Consider the following 20,736-nt stretch of genomic DNA (forward strand, 5'->3'; position numbering starts at 1 on the left):
AATAACTTCTTTTAAAAGTGGGGTGGGGGGTCCAAATAATCGAGGCAATTAATTGATCAATGTAAGCCATGAATTTGACACAATGTTGCAGAACTAAAATGCTTTTAAAGTAATTGGGATCTACATAATTTTAAAAGTCAATGTTATTTAGTAGAATGTTCCAATAAAACTCTGTGGCAATAGTTTGCTCATTATCATTCTGTTATAGTATCCAAGCTGTGGTGTGGTCTGAAGGCAACAACCCTGCTGAAGCTACATGGGTTTTGGATCTTGTCAGTGGCAAATGGAAATGGGAGACTTCTTAAGAACTCTGTGTATGCTGTCTTGAGCATCTGGACAAAACTGAGGGCATGCATAAAATAAATACCTATCAAATTTATTTTCCCCTCCTGTACTGGCCCTTAGAAAACTGACTGTACAATATGCTGGTTATCACCTGTCGCTCACACACATTGAACGTGGTCTCACCTTAGTGTCTAAATGGAGTACAGCACTCCTGCAAAAAAAAGAAGAAAGGGGTGCTTATTCTCCTTTGTCCAGGTATTAAAGGGCATGTGCTTTCTAATAATTACCTACAGTGTGAGACAAATTCAAAATGGCAAAGACATTTTACTAAGGATAAAGGGCAGTTTTAAAAGTTGGGTTGAACTTGACATCTAAATTTGGCATTTCCCTAAGCATGAGTTATATCTGAGTCTGCATAGATGTGCCTTCCTCTCCCCCACATCCTTTCAGTAGTCAGCAACATTAACTAATTTATCTGGGACCTGACTGTGACAAGATACTCTTGTTTTGCACATTGATAATCCAGAATAATTGTCACAGCCTGGTTGTATTCACAGTCCTTAATGTGGATCAGAATCCCCAGTATTTGTAAACATGCATTGATAAAATGGAATAAATCCACTGATTTGTTGCTACGGCAAACTCTTCTCGATTTCACCCGTTTTGGAACTTTGATGTCTGATTTATCTACAGGCTTGCTTTGTCTTAATTGCTAGTTGAAATTTTAAATTAACTTGTCATTTTAATTGATATTACTTTTTAAATGGCTATTTTACTGTGAACCGCTTTGAGAACGATAATAATGAATGAATATGGCATACAAATAATGTAAGTTTGTTTCAAAGGTGATAGAACTAAATAAAGAACAAAACTTAATCTGTGCTAAATTATCTAGGATACAAGCCCTGAGACAGAAGTAAACAGTACAGGAATAAACTTAACTTAAAAGTATATGCCTCTTTTGGCATAACCTGTGAACTCCGACCCTGCACCCCGCAAGACAGCGGTGCAGTGATAACAGTGACGTCTAGCTTGCTAATTGGACATGTAGGCATTTGTCGCGAGCACGGACCTCTTCATCAGCCAATCGACATCCAGCGTGAAAAGTTCTACCTTAGCGATCGGAACGACTTCCTCTTCAACCAATAAGCATACAGGGCACGCTCCCTTCTGTGGCCACAAGATGTCCTGCCATTTGCCAGAGTTCTCAAGAACTTCCTTTCGCCAGCCAATCGGCAAGAGAGTCTTTATACTTTTTTTTTAAACGATACGTCTCTACAGCCAATCAGTTGCCAGAGTGAGCCAACCTTCTGATTCCTAAACGTGCGCGTGAGACTCTTCTTCAGGGGGGTCTGAAAGGTGAGAGAGGGGAAGGTGGCTTTTCTTACAGCTTCCATTTACTTTCAGAGGTAGAGAGCGGTGGTAGTCAATTAACCCTAAGCATCTACGCAGGACATTTGGGTGGGAATAGAGGTTACGTGTAAGAGGCATTTTCTTAGAGAGTGCAAATGGTAGAGTTCGGAGAAAACAGGCTGGGCTGCATTTCAACCGGTTTTCGCTTTTAGACTAAAGAGAGTGTTTCTGAACACATGCAGAGTGCCATTTCCTTATCACCGAATAAGCCTTGCCATACGTCCGGTGCTAGAAGAAAGGCCTGTCTCCGATCAGACCTTGAGCTTTGGGGCAGGTTGTTTGCTTCAGTTCCTCCTATGGGGGTGTGTGGGATTAAAGCACGAGGAGCCGCAAGAAGAACTGGCAACACATTTTCTGGCAGGACTCCTGAATATTTAACAGCCTGCTTAGTGGAAGTGCAGCGAATTAAACTGTGTTCCTTGCTGCTTCTGTATACAAGGGAAAATATTGTTATCAATTACATGTTTGCTTGTTAAAGACACAGCAACCCTGCCAGGAAAAACTAACTTTATTTACTTACTTACTTATGTACGTACATTTTATATCCCGCTCTTTCTCCAAGGAGCCCAGAGCGGTGTATTACATACGTAGGTTTCTTCTCACAACAACCCTGTGAAGTAGGTTAGGCTGAGAGAGAAGTGACAGGCCCAGAGTCATTGGCAACTGTAGGTAGAAATTAAAGTGACTGAGAGATTCTCAGGACAGGACAGGAGGTTGGTTCACTTCAACTTTACTTATTTAATACATGCAGGATCTCCCCCCACCCCCAGCATCTCAAAGTTCTTACTCTGTAAAGAATAGTTAACTAAGACCAGCTTTAACTGCACCTTGTCCATATTTAACAGCAAAATATTGTCTTTCTAGCTTCCTTTTAAAAATGCTCTCACTATTTTGTTAGTGCCTATACTAAAAATTGAAAATTTGTAAACTTTAGTAGTATCTTGAAAGAAAATTGTATTTACAGCTAAATTCTAGGCATGTTTACTTTCAGGTAAGCATGCATAGGATTGCAGCTTTAAATGCATAAAATACACATTTTGGAACAATTTTTTTAATGGGGAGTACTGCTAGCCTGAAAACCAAGGCAGTGAACATCAGAAGGTGCTGTGGAAAATTACATTACCGTATTTATTTGCAAGTACTGTATAAGTATTTGCATAAGTAGTTTCCTAAAAGATAAAGCAACTCCTTGCTCACAAGATAAGTGACTACTGCCTCTGATGTTACACTTTATTTGGGCTAAGTGTTATAAGAAATTCAAGTGCATATACAACATACAAATAATATAATTTTCTTTAGCTTTTTGCCTTTTGCCACCTTAAAAAAACACCAAAAACCTTTAGTAGATGCTATATCCTCCTTTCCTGCATGCTACAAGAGCTCCTGAAGTTGGCATTTAGTTGTTTGCTGCTATTGAGACCATACTGACTTACGTATCTCATAGGGCTGTTAAAAGGATTACTGAGATAATGGCTGACATACTGCACAGTGTTACATGAGCATTGCAATGGAAGGTTTGTGCAGTTGTGCAAAAGTGTTCTTGCACAAGCGCAAAAATTGTTCAAATGGAGTTGTGTGACAGTACAGCTATTGGATATAATAATCGTACTGTTGCACAACTGCATTTGTGCATTTGTGCTCTTGCACAATTTATTTATTTAAATAAACCACACAAATGTTACGTTGTAACATACAGGTAATGTTGCACAGAATGTCCATCAGTGTATTTGAAGTACTTTGCATGCTCAGTCCTGTATCAATTCTAAGTCTGATTAATGTACTATACATTGTACTTTTCTGATTTTCTCTGCCAAATTCAGAGCATATCACAGCCCGAAGAGCTATGTTATGATTACCAGGTAATGCATTTTAGGATAAATGAGAACCACCTACTCCCAAGGGTTTTCTGCCCACCCAACAAGTTCATCAGAGTGGCCTTTGCTCTGTGTGCAACATTGAGAGAAGCTAAATTGCCGTGCACATGGGACAGGGCCTTCTTTGTTGTTGCCCCCAGACTGGAATGCTCTTCCAGTGAATATCCACTCTTTGACATCTGTGGCTGCTTTTAAACAACAACTAAAGACCCTTTTATTTGTTTAGGCTTTTACCCCTTAGGGGAGGGCTGCTCAACTTCGGTCCTCCTGCAAATGTTGCCCTACAAATCCCATCAGCCCTGGCTATTAGCCACTGTGGCTAGAAATTATGGGAACAGTAGTCCAAAAACAGCTGGAGGGCCAAAATTGAGGTCTCTCAGCTCTCCTGCTTCTGCTAGGCTTTTTAATTATTGTTTTTTGGTGTGTGATGGTTTTTACTGCTTAACTGTTTTTAAGGTTTTAAGTGTGATTTTTATGGAGTTCTGTTGTATTTTAACTTTTGTAAACTGTCTTGGGATGCCTTATGAAAGGCAGTATAAAAATTGAACACATTTTAAAAAACAAATAAATAAAATAAACTAATTGTAAAGCCCTTGTACTCTGAAAAATACAAGAACATTCAAGCTGTTTCATGACGTTCTGTTGAAGGCCTTGGGCAAGTAACTTATCACTCAACCTGAAGTGCTGTGTACAGCAATTGGGCTGTAGCTCAGTGGTTAAAGCTAGTATTTTGCATTCAGGATCACAGGTTCAAATAGGATTGGAAGACCACGGCTTGGAGATCTGCTGCCAGTCTTTGTAGACTATACGGAACTGAATCAACCAGTAGTCTGACTCCTAAGAAGGCAGCATTGTATGCCTTACAGTTTGTTATAATTAGAGATGAAAACTGTAAACCATTTTGCACAGTGAAAAATCCAGTTGAAATTATAGTAGCTATAATGTACTCTAGAAATAAGAATAAGGGACTACAGTGGGGGTGTTTCAGTATGGGAGCCTGAAGCTCAGGAATAAGGAGTGTTTTCATATAATCTAAAATAATAATATAAAATAATTCAATAAAAAGGTAGATGTTGATCAGTGGAGGCTAGAATGGTAGGATGGGAGAAGCAGGAAGCTACCAGGCAGAAATTATGGAGGGTTAAGAACTGGGGAGGGTCCTGTATCACAAGAGTGGCTGCCCAATGGCCCTCACAACCCTGTATTTTCCACTTGCACTTTATTTACATACTAGCTGGGCCAGGTGAAGAGCATCTGCACCTTTGGCTGGCCCACCCAACACCTCTGCCTTCCCCCTCGCCGGCCTGCCCAGCTTTCTGGCCGACCCGCCCGCTTCTCCCCGCCTCCCGCGCTTTCTGGCTGGTGGGCTGGCCAGAAAGCCAGGCCGCCACCTCCTCCCGCCTGCCCGCCAACTCCCGGCAGCAGCCGCCTCCTCCCGCCAGCCGGGCTGCCGCGACCTCCTCCTGCTGGCCGGGCTGGCCCGCCACCACCTCTTCTGGCTAGCATCCCTATTTTCTGCCTTGGTCCCGAGACCTCTTGGGATAGGCCCATAGTGGTCACGGCTGCTATAAACTCCTGAGCACCCCAGACAGATTGATCTTGAAGTGAACATTGAAGTCCCCCACTACCATAAGCCTGGGAGACTCCAACACCAAGCCTGAGACCAAGACTGTCATCTCAGTTAGGGTCTCTATTGGGCAGCTCAGTTAGAGTCTCTGTTGGGATCATTAGTACACCAACAACACACCAACACCCAGACTATCCCTGGTCCGCAAACTTAAGTACACACATTCAATATGGTCAGACACCCCTATATGTCATTGGTGGGCAAACATGACCCTCTAGCTGTTGTTGAACTGCAACACAACAATTTATTGTGGCCAGGGAAGATGGAAGTTGCAGTTCAACAGCAGCTGGAGAGCTGAGTTTGCCCACCCCTGCTATATGTTGTAACAAGAAACTTTAGTTTGTCTTTCAAAATATACTATACTGAAACACTTTGAAAACTTGTCTCTTTCTTTGGAGAACTGTGATGCTCCAAGGAAACAGACTGGTTCTCTATAAGTCCGTCCCCCCACATCACCACCACAGAGTAAGACACATGTCCTTTTGCCAGACTTCATGTTGACATTTGGACCCAACAACTCTGAGGCTGAGCCAAGATCAATGTTGCAGCTTAGGTCAGGGGTTCCCAAGCTTGGGTCTCCAGCCACAATGGGGACCCAAGACTGGGGACCTTTGACTTCGATTGTAGCCTGCAAGGCAGGTTTGACTGTAAACTTGTGGGCAGAGCTGGTCCATTTTATTGTCCTTTGTACAGTGCTTTGATGTAGGCACTAAAGATATAACAAATATTGACTTATCAGAGCTTTGGTGACATTGCATGTGGTGTGAGGATAGGGCACTGTAATACTGGAGGGCAGCACTGGAAGCTGCAAAGCAAATTGGGAGCAGAAACGGTTTGTTTAAATGGGATGAGGTTGTAGCTCGGTGGTGGAGCATCTGCTTTGCAAGCAGAAGGTCCCAGGCTCAATCCCTGGCATCTCCAGGTAGTGCTGGGGAAGCCTCTTGCCTGGAAAGTCACTGCCAGACAGTGACAATACTGAACTAGATGGACCAGGGTCTGATTTGGTATAAGGCAGCTTCCTATGTTCCTAAGTTCAAATGTGGGCTTAGGAGTATTAGCAACAGATGGACATATTATTATTATTTTATTTTTTATTATTTTTTACATTTATATCCCGCTCTTCCTCCAAGGAGCCCAGAGCGGTGTACTACAAACTTGAGTTTCTCTTTCACAACAACCCTGTGAAGTAGGTTAGGCTGAGAGAGAAGTGACTGGCCCAGAGTCACCCAGCTAGTTTTATGGCTGAATGGGGATTTGAACTCGGGTCTCCCCGGTCCTAGTCCGGCACTCTAGCCACTACACCACGCTGGCTCCATAGAAAACAGCAAAAATTGAGAGTCCCTGTAACCTTTGGAAAGGGACTGAAAAGCAGAGGAAGAGCTAAGCTGGATGTACAGTGCACAAACCTGGGAATGGGGAAGGCTATTGGTGGCCTCCATGTTTTGATGTTTCCTCCCCATTGTGGCACTTCCTTTTTTGTGCGCTCTTTCCTTTTGCAGATGGCTCAGAAACTCCTACTCAGGCCGCTTCTGTCTCTTCCCGTCAAGCAGCTTTTTGCACCTCTGGGTTCCCAGCACTCATTGTTCCTATCCAGAGCGTCAGCCGTGCCATGCAGCATCCCCTTCCACAGACCGCTTCCTGTCGCTACTGTGCCTGCAACTATTAGGACATTTTCCACTACTCAGGTCTTCAGGCAAACCTTTAATGTCCAAGATGGAGATGACTTCCAAGACCGAGTATTGAAGAGTCAGAAGCCGGTGGTGATAGATTTCCATGCACAGTAAGTATTTAGAGGCATCTTGCCTCTTAGGCTGGAGGTGGCCTATAGCCCTCAGGCTAGTAACCATTGATACATTGAAGACTTGTCCTTCATGAATTTATCTAAGCCCTTCTTAAAGCCACTCAGGGTGGTGGCAGTCACCACATCTACTTTTATTATACCATTTATATCATCTACATTGTGGGAGGAGAGCTGGTCTTGTGGTGGCAAGCATGAATTATCTACTTTGCTAAGCAAGGCCCAGCTTGGTTCGCATTTGAATGGGAGACTACATGTGTAAGCACAGTAAGATATTCCCCTTAGGAGATGGGGCGATAGCTCAGTGGAAGAGCACCCGCATGCTTGTATGTGGAAGATCCCAAGTTCTCTCCCTGGCATCTCCAAGATAGGGCCGAGAGAGACTCCAAATGGCTTGGCTGGGGAGGGTCGTCCTCTACCTCCCAGGCTGAAGAAGCTGGCCGCTGCTGTGCTTTTTTGTTTTGCTTGCTCTTGAAGCGAAGAAGGAGATAGTCAAATACAAGTAATAAATTGCCTCACACTGTGGAAACCTGGCACTCAGGCCATGGTGGGGTCTTGGAAAGCTCACTCTGAACCTGGCAAGAGGTCCCTGATAAGGAATGCCTGCAACAAGTACTGTTGATTATTGCCCCATGTGCAGTGTATTGCCCCGCCCCGCCCCTCCATCATTTCCCAATAGCCTCCCTTGTGTCTGAAGGAATTTGGCCCAAATCAAAGGTAGCCTTTGTTGCTGGAATGCAAACTCCACAGGACGATACTGACCTCTTTTTCTCCCACTTCCCCCTACTTCATGTGATTTATGATTTAGCGTATTTATATACCGCCCACTACCAAAGTCTCTAGGCATCTCTACAACATTAATACAAAACAATTTTAAAAAACAATTTAAAACATATAAACGTTCAAATTAAAATAGCTAAAAACCACTAAACAGTAAAAACTTGGCTGACGAGGTGTATGGCATAAAGTGATTTATGATGGCATTAAGATGCACTGTGTCAGCAGTCTGCAATCTAGAGATAAGTGCCATGTATTTGTTTTGGATAAAATATTGTTTATATATTTTATTTTAAAAATATTGTTATCCCTCTCTCTTGTCAGAAGACAAAGCTAGATTGCTGAGACTGAGAGGGAGTGACTTGCCTAAGGCGAAGTATTGCGTTCCTAGCAGAGGCGGGATTCAAAGCGGGGAAGTTCTGATTAATAGCTCAGTTTCTTGTGCAACATCAGCTCATCTAACAAATGGCAAACATTAAACCTGTCAAGTAAAAAATGAAGTTTTCTTTAAAAAACAACAACCAACTAATACCGTGATAAAACGGCAGGAAGAGTCATAAGCAATAAAACACAGCAGGAATCCTGCAAACAGTAAACAGAATAGGGCCATAGGTCAGTAGTTAGAGCCAGTGTTTTGCATGCAGAGTATCCCAAATTCAATCCCCGGCCTCTCCAAATGGGACTGGAATGGACCTTTGCCTGGAGAGCTACTGTCAGTCAGTGTAGAGCAGGCCCGCTCAACTTCGGCCCTCCTGCAGATGTTGGCCTACAACTCCCATAATCCCTGGCTATTGGCCCCTGTGGCTGGGGCTTATGGGAGTTGTAGTCCAAAAACAGCTGGGGGGCCTAAGTTGAGCAGGCCTGGTGTAGAGTGTAGACAATACTGAGCTAGATGGGCCATAAGAATATAAGAAGAGCCTTGCTGGATCAGGCCCAAGGCCTACCTAGTCCAGCATTCTGTTGTCCACAGTGGCCCACCGGATACCCCTGGGAAGCCCACAAAGAGGAGAGGAAGGCATGCTCTCATTGCTGCCCTATAGCTGAGACATAACTCTCTCTAAACCTGGAGGTAGCATATAGCTATCAATATTGTTCTATTTATTTACTCCATTTATGCCCCACTCTTCCTCCAAGGAGCTCAAGAGTGCTGTACCTGGTTCTGTTATCCTCAGAACAACCCTATGAGGTTGGTTACACTGAGAAATAAGTGACCAACTTGGAGTCACCCAGTGGATTTCATTGCTGAATGGAGGTTTGAGCTCAAGTCTACCCGGTCCTAGTCCAACACTATGTGGTCCTCCATGAGTTTAACTAACACCCTTTTGAAGTCAACCAATCTGGTGGCCATCATCGCATCCTGTGGCAGAGAATTCCATAGATTAGATTATGCACTGTATGAAAAAGTACTTTCTTTTGACTGCCCTACATTTCTTGGCAATCAGTTTCATGGGATGACCCCTGGTTCTAGTGTTGTGAAAGAAGGAGAAAAATTCCCTCTATCTACTGTCTCCACACCATGCATAATTTTATGAACCTCTGTTATGTCTCCCCTTAGTCACTTTTCCTCCTAAACTACAATGGCCCAAATATTGTAGCTTTTCCCCTGGTCATTTTGGTTGCTCTCCTCTGCACTTTTTCCAGTTCTGTAATATCCTTTTTGAGATGCGGTGAGCAGAACTGAACACAGTATTCTAAATGTGACCATACCGTAGGTTAATATAATGGCATTATAATACTGGCAGTTTTATTTACCACCAACCTGTTTGGTGGCTACACGGAGATGGGCCTTCTCAGTCGCTGCCCCAAGATTGTGGAATGCACTTCCTGCTGAGATACGATCCTCCCCATCTCTGGCAATTTTCAAAAAAACACCTGAGAACCCATCATTCTGCCCACGCTTCCTCAGCTTCCTAAATTTTTTAGGTTTTAATCTCTGGTTTATTTTTAAATAGTTAAATTGTTTTAAGTTTTTTGTATATATTTTTACCTGTTTTTATGCTATTGTTAACTACCCAGACACGAAAGTTTGGGCTGGTGTACAAATTTGATAAATAAATAAAATAATAAATAAATTTTCAGTCTCCTCCCTCTGACTTTGTACAAGACAGCTCCATATGTTCATATGTTTTGCAGGTTGTTAATGATTAGAGATAAGGACTATAGCTCTGTGGAAGAACCTCTGCTTTCTATGCAAAAGGCAGAGATTCAGTCCCTGGCTTCCAGATAGGGCTGGGAAATACCCATCTGAAACCCTGGATAGATGCTGCCAGTCAGAGTAAACAATACTAAGCTAGGTGGGCCAATAGTCTGACTCGATATAAGGCAGCTTACTATGTAATCTGTATAAACAAGTGTAGAGGCCAGCCCAAGTTGACCCAAAGGTTAACCCAAAGACTTTATGAAAGAGCCTGGTTTTAGCCTGGCAACTGAAGGTGTATAGTGTGGGGTCCAGGGATGCATTCATTTCACAAAGTTGCCCTGTTCTCTGCCACATTGAGCTCATAGACTGGACAGTTTGATTAATATTTGTGTGCCTCATTTTCCTTTACCTACCTGTATCAAATGCTCTTAGAGCTGAGTGGAAAGAGTTTTTTAGCACTAAGATTCACAAACCTTGCTCTAGAAGGTTTGTGAACTGAGTGGGGGAAGAGGGGAATGTGCTGGAATTTCTTCAAAGGTAAGTCAGGTCTGACTTACACAGAATGAAGTGGTAGAATGGACCATACTACCTCAGGGTGCAGGTAGGAGATATACTTTTTAAAAATGTTTCATTTCCTAAAAGCTCCCTGGAAGCAGAAAACGAACATCCAAGAGAAAGAGCAAGGCTAGCCCTTACATTGGAACATACAGTAGGAAGCTTCCATATACTGAGTCAGACCATTGGTCTATCTAGCTCAGTATTGCCTTCACTGACCAGCAGCAGCTTCTCCAAGGCTGCAGGCAGGAATCTCTCTCAGCCCTATCTTGGAGATGCCAAGGAGGGAACTTGAAACATTCTGCTCTTCCCAGATCGGCTCCATCCCCTGAGAGGAATATCTTACAGTGGTCACACTTCTAGTTTCCCATTTATGTGCAACCAGGGTGGACCCTGCTTAGCTAAAGGGACAAGTCATGCTTGCTACCACAAGACCAGCTCTCCTCTCCTAAAAATAGGAAGCTGCCATATACTGAGTCAGACCATAGGTCCATCTAGCTCAGTATTGTCTCTCCTTCCTGTGCTAGTTTTCTATGTACATGAAGGGCTTTCTCTTCTTTCTGACAGAAGGAAGTGTTCAGAGACATGATTTCCCACTGAAGTCTGAAGTGGTACAGTGTGCCACCTCGTTGTACTACATGGATAGACCAGGCCTCCGATGAAACAGCCTGGAAGCTTTGTTAGTGGCATTTGTTACATAACAGCACAAGAAACTGCCCTCTACTGAGTCAGACCATGGTCCATCTAGTTCACTGTTGTCTGCACCAGGGATTCTCAATGTTGGGTCCCCAGATGTTATTGGACTTCAACTCTCATAATCCCTAGTCCCAGTGACCTTTGGTTGGGGATTATGGGAATTGAAGTCCATTAACATCTGGGGACCCGACGTTGAGAATCCCTGGTCTACACAGACTGTCAGCAGCTTCTCCAAGGTTACAGGCTAAAGTCTCTCTCTGCCCTATCTTGGAGATGCCCGGAGGGAATTTGGAACCTTCTCCATGCAAGCATGCAGGTGCTCTTCCCAGAGCAGCTTCATCCCCTAAGGGGAACATCTTACAGTGCTCACATGTAGTCTCCCATTCAAATGCAAACCAGGGTGGACTCTGCTTAGCAAAGAGGACAATTCATGCTTGCTACCACAAGATTTATTCTCATCCATATTCTGTGGAGGGGTTGATGTATGGTGGAACACCAGGGAGTCAAAACACAACTGCAGTATAGGAGGGCTTTAATATTGGCAACAGCTGTATTAATAAATGGAGGAAATTCATGTGTGTGCACGCACGTCGCACACACATTCCTCTGTAATGTAGCCACATGTGCAACCTGGGCTAGAAGGTTTTGTGGACATATTGCCTGGAATTAGAGGCCTATAAGGTGGTGCTAACTGAGCCTTCCTTGATATAGACTAGCCAGCAACCTGCTGGAGGAAATGTAGTGGCCATTTCCCTTGTAGGATCTAAGGTAAAAGGCAGAGGAAGAGAGAGGATGGGAAAAGGAATATCATTGGAGGGGCAGATTGAGACATCCCTTAGGCTAGTTGTCTCATTAAGATCCAGGGGGGAAATAGCCACATCTGCCTTTACATTTTGCACTAAGCTTCTAGCTTTTGTGACAGCAAAGAGCAGTTGCATGAGAGAGCAAAACTGGAAAGGGTATAAGTCAGGGGTAGGCAACCTTGGCTTTCCAACTGTTGTTATACTACAGCTCCCACCACCCCCGCCACAATCAGGGCCAGGTTATGACATGCTGTGGCCCTAAGCCAAGAGAGGGCAAACGTGGCCCTCTAGTTGTTGAACTACAACTCCCTTCATCCCCAACCACAATTTATTATGGCTGGGGATTATGTGAATTGTAGTTCAACAGCAGCTGGTGGTCAAGTGCACCCACCCCTGCACTAAGCTATGTCAACCTTAAAAGGCCCCATAGCACTGCAAAACAATTAAAACAACCATCCAGTGAAAATAGAAATAATGAAACTTTATTTTTACCTGGTAAAGATGCAATGAAAAACTAATAGCCTAACAAAAATAGTTATCATGCAATGGATGATATGCTTATTTGCATTAGAAATCCCCTTTAATGAAAATACATTGTGTAAAACTTGAATTTTAGTCATTTGTTTGTATTCAGAGTCTCCCTCATAATGTGAGACCCTAAGCCCACATTAGAAGAGAGGACTGCTGGTCTTGTGGTCGCAAGCATGACTTGTCCCCTTAGCTAAGTAGGGTCCATGCTGGTTGTTGCATATGAAAGGGAGACTTGATGTGTGAGCACTGTAAGATGTTCCCCTCAGGGGATGGAGCTGCTCTGGGAAGAGCAGAAGCTGCCAAGTTCCCTCCCTGGCATCTCCAAGGCAGGCCTGAGAGAGATTTCTGCCTGCAACCTTGGAGAAGCTGCTGCCAGTCTGTGTAGACAATACTGAGCTAGATAGACCAATGGTCTGACTCAGTATATGGCAACTTCCTATGTTCCTATGTAACAGAGAGAGTGTACGTGTGTACGGGCACAGAGCTGCACACAAGGCACTCTCACTTCCTATGCCTCTCACTTCCTATGTTCAGCTTCCTATGCAGCTTCCTATGTTCCTAAGCTGTAGCTTACTTAGCTTGTGCCTAAATCCGGCACTGGCCACAATTTATTGTGGCTGGCAGTGATGGAAGTTGTAGTTCAACAGCAGCTGGAGAGCCCTGGTTGCCTACCCCTGCTCTAAATCAACGGAACAAGATTTTTTTCATAAAAGAAAAAGGCCGAGTCCATTGTACTTCAACTCCCATTTTCAAATCCTGGTAGTCAACACTTTTAAAGGTCTGTTTTTGTTTCTTCTATGTGTGGTAAAGAATTTCAGAGTAAAAATACTGAAGTGTAAAGTGCCCACTAACAGTAATTTGGCATCTTTCCTGTTCTGGAATGTGAATTATGTTAATTAGCTCCAGCAATTCAGCTCACAATATGTTCACGATGTGGAGGCTGTTCAGCAGGGAAGGCCACATCCGCTGCTTGGTTGTGTATCTTTGTGTTAATGTGTCACAAGCAAATGGCAAATGTCACAAGTTTTGTTATACTGTATGCATTTGTTGCACAAGCGGAGGCTGTCCGAGCATGCTGGGGTTAGGGTTACTTACTTACACTAGAGAGACTATACAAACTCATACTCATAAATAATACTCAAACTCATACTCATAAATAATAATAACAACAACAACAACACTTGGCTAACTGACCTTTAGTTCAAGAAAACAATATAAAGAGGCTGTTCACACGAGCCGCCAAGCCCAGGATTAAGCAGCCAAACCTGGGCTTGGCTGCCCCTGAGAACAACCAGTATCCACGCAGATCCTGGCAGTGCTTTGACGCTAAACCCAGTGCCCGAGTCAGGCTGTTAACCAAGGTTAAGGCCGCAAATGCGCCCTTAACTTGGCTCCCTCCAAGCAGCTCGTACTGTCACAAAGATGGGCGCCCCAGAGCGTCCGTCCCCTGGGGGTGTCCCCCAGTGCTCAGCATTTGGAGCGCTGTGGGTTGTGTGGGGTTGTGGCTTGCATGCCACAGGGGCTTGGCGTGGTCGTCTGGGGGAAGGTAGATCGAACCCTGCCTCCCCCACTGCCTGCCCAACCGCACGGTCATGTGAGTAGCTCCAAGTTCAATCTGACTGAGCGGTACCCTTTGTCAATCTCTGCAAGCAGTGCCCAAATGCTACTAGAATTATTTTCAGCCACTTTCATTGGCTTTCAGCCTGAGGGGGAGAAAAAGGAAATGGAAAAAAACATACGGGCAGTTGGTTGCCTAGCAACTAGGGAAGCCGTGGGAGTTGCTTTCCCCTGGTATCTTCATTCAGAGCAGGGTTTATGCCAGCCTGAAACAATTTGTCCCAATCAGCAGTGAAGATGGAGGCAGCAACAGTGAGAAGATGAGGGGTGTGGGCGACAGCTAGCATGTTCTTTGCTCAGACAGGGAGTAGACAAGTTAAGGGCTTCCTCTGTTCCTTGGCTGAGCTCCAAGACATATCAGCCCTGTTCAGATGTAATGTGAAACTATGCGGTCATTCACACAATCACAATCTGTTTTACCAGGTTTGGGAGCTGTGTGTGCTCCCAATTTTCGGTTGGTTGTATGGAAGCAAGGTAAGAAGAAAACCTGGGCAGAAGTGATTGAGGTCATTCACACAATCGAAAACTGTGTTCTACCCAGGTTTGGGAGCTGTGTGTACTCCCAGTTTTTGATTGTGTGGAAGCAAGGTTAGAGGAAAACCTGGATAGAAGTGATTGTGTGGAAGCAAAGGTTGCTTCCACACAATCACTTCTACCCAGGTTTTCTTCTAACCTTGCTTCCACACAATCAAAAACTGGGAGTACACACAGCTCCCAAACTTGGGTAGAACACAGTTTACGATTGTGTGAATGACCTCATTGTGTGGAAGCAAGGTAGGAGGGAAACCTGGGTAGCTTCTTCCTACCTTGATTCCACACAATCACTGCTACCCAGGTTTTCCTCTAACCTTGCTTCCACACAATCAAAAACTGGGAGTACACACAGCTCCCAAACCTGGGTAGAACACAGTTTTCGATTGTGTGAATGACCTCATTGTGTGGAAGCAAGGTAGGAGGGAAACCTGGGTAGCTTCTTCCTACCTTGATTCCACACAATCACTTCTACCCAGGTTTTCCTCTTACCTTGCTTCTACACAACCGAAAATTGGGAGCACAGACAGCTCACAAACCTGAGTAGAACACAGTTTTCGATTGTGTGAATGACCTGTGTGGTTTGTGTTACTTGTGGTTAAGAATCTACACCATGGTTTGAACTTCCCGGTATGCAATAGGCAAACCGTGGTTTAAGAGTTGCTAGTCTGCTTTTCATTCATTGATTCATTCATTCAGTTTATATACCGTCCTTCCTAAAGTGGCTTAGTTTTACATTAAAACCAAAAACACAAGATAAAGTAATTAAAAAGCAAAACAAAACATTTAGGCCGAATTAAAACTCATTAAAATTAAAACTAGATAATAGTAAAAGTAGGCCAAGGAGGACTTCTGTTTTCTATCTCCTCAGGGCAGCTTCATAAGTTCACGCCCATCTCCATGGTGCAGCAGCCTCTAGAGGTGTAGTAATGGCCTTTCATGAATTTAGACATAAAAGGAAACTGCAGTTAGCACAAAGTGAAGCTATTCACACAACCGTGTGAAAACGGGCTAATGCAGCCCAGCCTACTTTTGCGCGGTTGTGAGAACCACCAGGCTTGCGGGCAAGCCCGGTGGTTCTCTGGTGGCTAGCCTGCCTAAAAACCCCTACCCCTAAATAAGGTTAACGGAGCAAGCACTCTGTTAAGCTCGTCCTTTTGATCGCGTGTCAGCTGCGGCTGCCTGCAGCCATGGCTGACACACTCAGGACGGGGGGAGAGGGGACCCCAGGAAGGCACCGCGCACTTGTGCATTGCCTTCCTGCAGTTTGGTGGGCCACGCGGCAGCGCTCTCCTTCCCCCAACCACCAGAGTTCCCCGACAGAGCTGCGGCCGGGTGCGCCCAATCTGACCAGCAACAAGCGACTGCTCGCGTGCAGGGAGGAATGGGCTAAGCCCGCTCTCCTTGCCTCAGTGGTTTGCAAGTCAGCATCAGACCATGTTTTCAGATCCTGGTTTATCAACTCCAAACAAACCATTTTGTGGGATGGCTCGGGTTCAGACACAATGAGCCGGGTCACACAATCAGTGAGACCCGGTTTGGGAAGGGAAGTGGGGAGAGTGGGCTAAGCCCGCTCTCCCCGCACATGAGCAGGGCGGGAGCCAAAGTTGGGAGCCCCAATTTAATTAAACCATGGAACGTAGGAAGCTGCCATATACTGAGTCAGACCATTGGTCTATCTAGCTCAGTATTGTCTACACGGACTGGCAGCAGCTTCTCCGAGGTTGCAGGCAGGCATCTCAGCCCTATCTTGGAGAAGCCAGGGAGGGAAGCTTCTGCTCTTCCCAGAGAGGCTCCATCCCCTGAGGGGAATATCTTACAGTGCTCACATGTGGTCTTCCATTCCAATGACCATGCTTAGCTAGGGGGGACAAGTCATGCTTGCTACCACAAGACCAGCTCTTCTCTCCATGCTTTCACGTTGTGTCTGAAACCAACCACTGTATCACCCTAACAGTCATTATATTGATTGATTGATTGATTGTTAAATTTGTATACTGCCTTTCATTCAAACAATCCCAAGGCGGTTCACATAAAAATTAAACAACAAGACTATAAAGATGACACAATTAAAATATTAAGCTAAAATATAAAAACAAATCTGACTACAAAGATTTAAAATAAAAGCATAAGAACTAAGTATACAAAACAATCAAAGCTAATGCATATTTTGGTTTTATATGCATTGATACAACCTGCTGAACTCCCAATTGTCTGATGAAGCTAAATGGAGTAACACAGGGAAGTTTTTAGTGTACTGTTCAGTCCCTGTAGATGTGAATATGGTCACTTGTGGCCATAGAGTTGGAGTTTCTGCATTGCATTAAATTACTCAAGGTTTAGGAAGGTTTTTCTTTCCTTTTCCCCCTGTCCGTTCCTTTTTTTAAAAAGGCAACTCTGAATATTGTGATAAATGCTTGGAGGAGGCAAAGAGACTGCAAAGACAAAGGCAGCTGGAGATCCAGGCAGCTTTTAGGATGATGATATGAATAACTTGCTTTCCTCAGGCCCTGTGTTGAATTGGGCCTTGTAGCCTTGGGTTTGGAGTCACCAGTGCCCTTCTGCATGCGGAAGGTGTCTTCCACTCACAGAAGAGCTGCTTTAAACCTCCTGTTGAAGTGTTGCACAAAAGAAGTGGCACTAAACCCAGAGATGCTTTTCTGCTTGCACAAAAACTTTTGCACAAGCAGAATAAGGGAAACTAGCTGGGCCAAGTGCAGAGCATCTTCACCTCTAGTTCGCTCGCCACCGCTTTCTCCCCCCGCTGCTGCTTTTTTACCCGCCTGCTCGCCGCCTTCTTCCTCCCCCCCAACTGTCTTCATCACCCACCCGTCTTCTTCTTCCGCCATCTTCTTCCCTCCTGCCTGCCCCCGCCATTGTCGTGTTCTTCGGTCACCCTCCCACCACCATTCGCCGCCATTTTCTTTGCCCGCTGGCCAGCTACCACCACCATTTTCTCTCCCAGCCCCATCACGAAGTCTCGAGAGCTGCCACACATAGGATTAGCGACAGGTATGCCTTAGAGAAATATATATAATATAAAGGTGGCTGTAGAGCCTACCCGTCGCAGCACAGGGAGCGCTTGTGCCAACTCTTGCACATTTGCAGAATAGCACTAGTGACAATTTTCCACTTAAGTTCTTTGGGCACAGCCTATGCTCTTTGTTTTCTCTTGCATCTTTTACCTCTGCTGAGGGAAATGTTGGGGATGTGCACAGAACTGGTTCGGAGGACCTTTATGGGCCGCCGAACCGGTTCGAACTGTGGGTGGTTCCACTGGCTTGAAGGTGGGGGAGATGCTGCTTTAAGGGCGGGGGAGGGTGCACTTACCCTTCCTGCCACTTTTCCCCTGCCGGCGCTCTGTTTTTAGAAATTCCATTGGGGCAGCAGCGTACCTCCTTGCTGCCCCATCTGCCTACTTTACCGGAACTAACCGGAAGTATATGACGCGCCTTCACACGTGGCGGTCGCAACCTGTGCACGCGGGGCGGGCACAACATGCCCACATGTGCACCAGCTCACACAATACTTCTGGTTAGTTCTGGTAAAGGGGGCAAAGGGGGTGGCAGGGAGGTATGCTGCCACCCCAACAGACTTTCTAAAAACAGAGTGCCAGCTGGGGAAGAGTGGCGGGAGGGGCAGGTGCACCCTCCCCCACCCTTAAAGCAACACACACACACACCTTCGAGCCTCCCCCGCCCAGTTCCGTGCACATCCCTAGTGAATGTATGAGAGCAGTTAGGACTGCATGTTTGCTTCCTGGTTTCCCACCCACCCACCCACCCTGCTTCCCATCATCAGTTCAACTCAGAAGTGAGGCAGGAAGGCAGAATGCCTTCGTGAACCCAAGTAGGTGGAGATCTATTTCTTTGCTCCCAATAGAATTGCAGAATGTCAGAGAGTTGGAAGGGGTCTTGAAGGTCTTGTTGTCCAACCTTCCTGCTCTGTGCAGGAAACTGCTACAGCTTCCCTGATAGATGACAGCCTCTGCTTGGAAACCTTCAGAAAAGGAGAGCCTACCAATGACCTAGCCGGGGGAGACTATGATCCTCTCTTATTCCTTGAAAGGCTCTTGTGCTTTTTAAAGGTTTGCCTAAAAAGCAGCAATTCAACAGGTGCAGCTTTTACCAGGCCTGGAGATGCAGTGATTTTTGGGAAACTTTCATGGGGTGAATATGTGCCTGCTACATAGCTGTTTAAGGCACAGAAGCTCTGCCTAAATCCAAAGACAACAGCCCTATTAGGGGGGCCATATGTAGTGGTAAGGTGATCTGCTTCTAAATATGTTGCTGCACATGCGTTAAGCTGAGACGCTCTTTCCCCTTCTAGGGTTTCCTCTCTTTTGACCCTGCAGTTTCTAAGCATTACTTGGTACATTATCTTGGCAACGTGGTAGCTGTGACTGCCCATTTACTCATGGGCATGGTCCCCTGCTGCAGCTATAATATATTCCAATCTAGTCATGGTCCAGCCAGATCATGTAGTTGCTTCCCACACAGATACAGCAACAATTCCTGGATCCACTAGGTTTGGCATAAGAAATAACCACATAATCTGGCCTTGTCTTCTGATTGGTGCTTGCATATGTTGCTGCTGGAGTGATGTGCAACCACCACTCCATCACTGGCATCTTGTGGGGCACTGTGTGAAACAGGATGCTGGACTAGATGGGCCTTGGGTCTGATCCAGCAGGGCTGTTCTTATGTTATGTAGATGGTCTGACTCTGTATAAGGCAGCTTCTTATGTCCCCATGTTCCTTTTTAACAGAGTGTGGCAACACATTTTAGTTTTGGTTTTGAGTGGCATGGACATAGATCTGCAAATATATGTGTAAAGGAAAAGTGTGCCATCAAGCCGATTTCGACTCCTGGTGCCCACCGAGCCCTGTAGTTCTCCTTGGTAGAATACAGGAGGGGTTTACCATTGCCTTCTCCCATGCAGTATGAGATGATGCCTTTCGGCATCTTCCTATATCACTGCTGCCCGATATAGTACCAGTGGGGATTTGAACTGGCAACCTTCTGCTTGTTAGTCAAGCATTTCGCCACTGCGCCACTAAAGGTGGCATAATGTATGTGTAAGCAGTGCTAAAAAGAGTCTCTGTGTAAATCTAGCAGTCTTTTTAGTGGTTGAGAGCCCTTTATGCATGAAATTTCTTCACAGGTGCAAACTAGCATGAGGGGGGGGGGCATGTGTGCTGTCCTAAAAGAAAATAACCCAAATATATTGTTTGCAGTTTCCCATCAATGGGGAAGCTGCATCTGACAGTGGGTGCCTAATATGCCCATGGACAGATGTTTGATCTTTACACATGAATAGGATATAAGGGCTTTCACTTTTGTAGTGAAATATTCCTGAGGCTTAGTAGATAGAGCTCAAGGCGAGTCAGAAGTTGACGTATTTCAAATCTTCCCTCACTGCCTCCCATTGTTGGATGACTGTTAAAAAGAATCCTCCATGGTGGTGTATCTTAAGTGATATCTGCAATAGTTTCAAACGTTCAGATGTGAGCATGTTGACAACACAAGTATAGTGTGATATGTGAACTTGCTTTTGTGGAATTCGAAACTCTTAGGGCTCTCTTGTATGTGAATCTTGGATCACTCTTGCTTTTCAGACCAATGTTGACTGGAATGTATATTAGATTTAAAAATAGTTTTCTACTGTTATTGCTCTATGTAACAAATATGTCCACTAAGACTCTCTTGCATATGAATCTTGGATCACTCTTCCTTTGCAAACCAACGTTGGACAGAATGTAAATTAGATTTAAAACTAGAACTATTTTCTTTGGAAAACTGTGCTCTGTTTTGCACTATTAGTTCTCTGTTTAATAAATATTTCCATTATTAGTACTCTACTTAATAGAGCACTAAATAGTGTTCTGTTTTCCACTAATTTCTGTGGGAAATAGTGCTATCTTGCTCTCTGCCCATATTATCAACATTCACACATAGCATGAATGAGGCTCAAAAGGGCGTTCCCAGTGTTACATGTGGAAATGCCCTTAGCAGTTTGTAAACTGCGGCTTGGTTCACTGTCAAAAGAATTCTAGAGAGGAGCTGTCATTAGCGCTCCCAAGAGCTCT

The 20,736-nt window shown here is 44.8% G+C and overlaps 1 protein-coding gene across 1 annotated transcript in view; it reads left to right on the top strand.

Annotated features, from left to right (window-relative positions):
• The first annotated feature begins 1,492 nt into the window (after nt 1-1,492).
• Nucleotides 1,493-20,736, top strand: part of TXN2 (thioredoxin 2) — a 34,502-nt gene continuing 15,258 nt past the window's right edge. The window contains exons 1-2 of the mRNA XM_053254141.1: nt 1,493-1,644; nt 6,699-6,979. Of these exons, the coding sequence (XP_053110116.1) occupies nt 6,699-6,979 (281 nt within the window). The 5' untranslated portion in view covers nt 1,493-1,644. The remainder of the gene's footprint in view (nt 1,645-6,698; nt 6,980-20,736) is intronic.

Source organism: Hemicordylus capensis, chromosome 5 (assembly GCF_027244095.1).
Source record: "Hemicordylus capensis ecotype Gifberg chromosome 5, rHemCap1.1.pri, whole genome shotgun sequence".
Taxonomy (NCBI): domain Eukaryota; kingdom Metazoa; phylum Chordata; class Lepidosauria; order Squamata; family Cordylidae; genus Hemicordylus; species Hemicordylus capensis.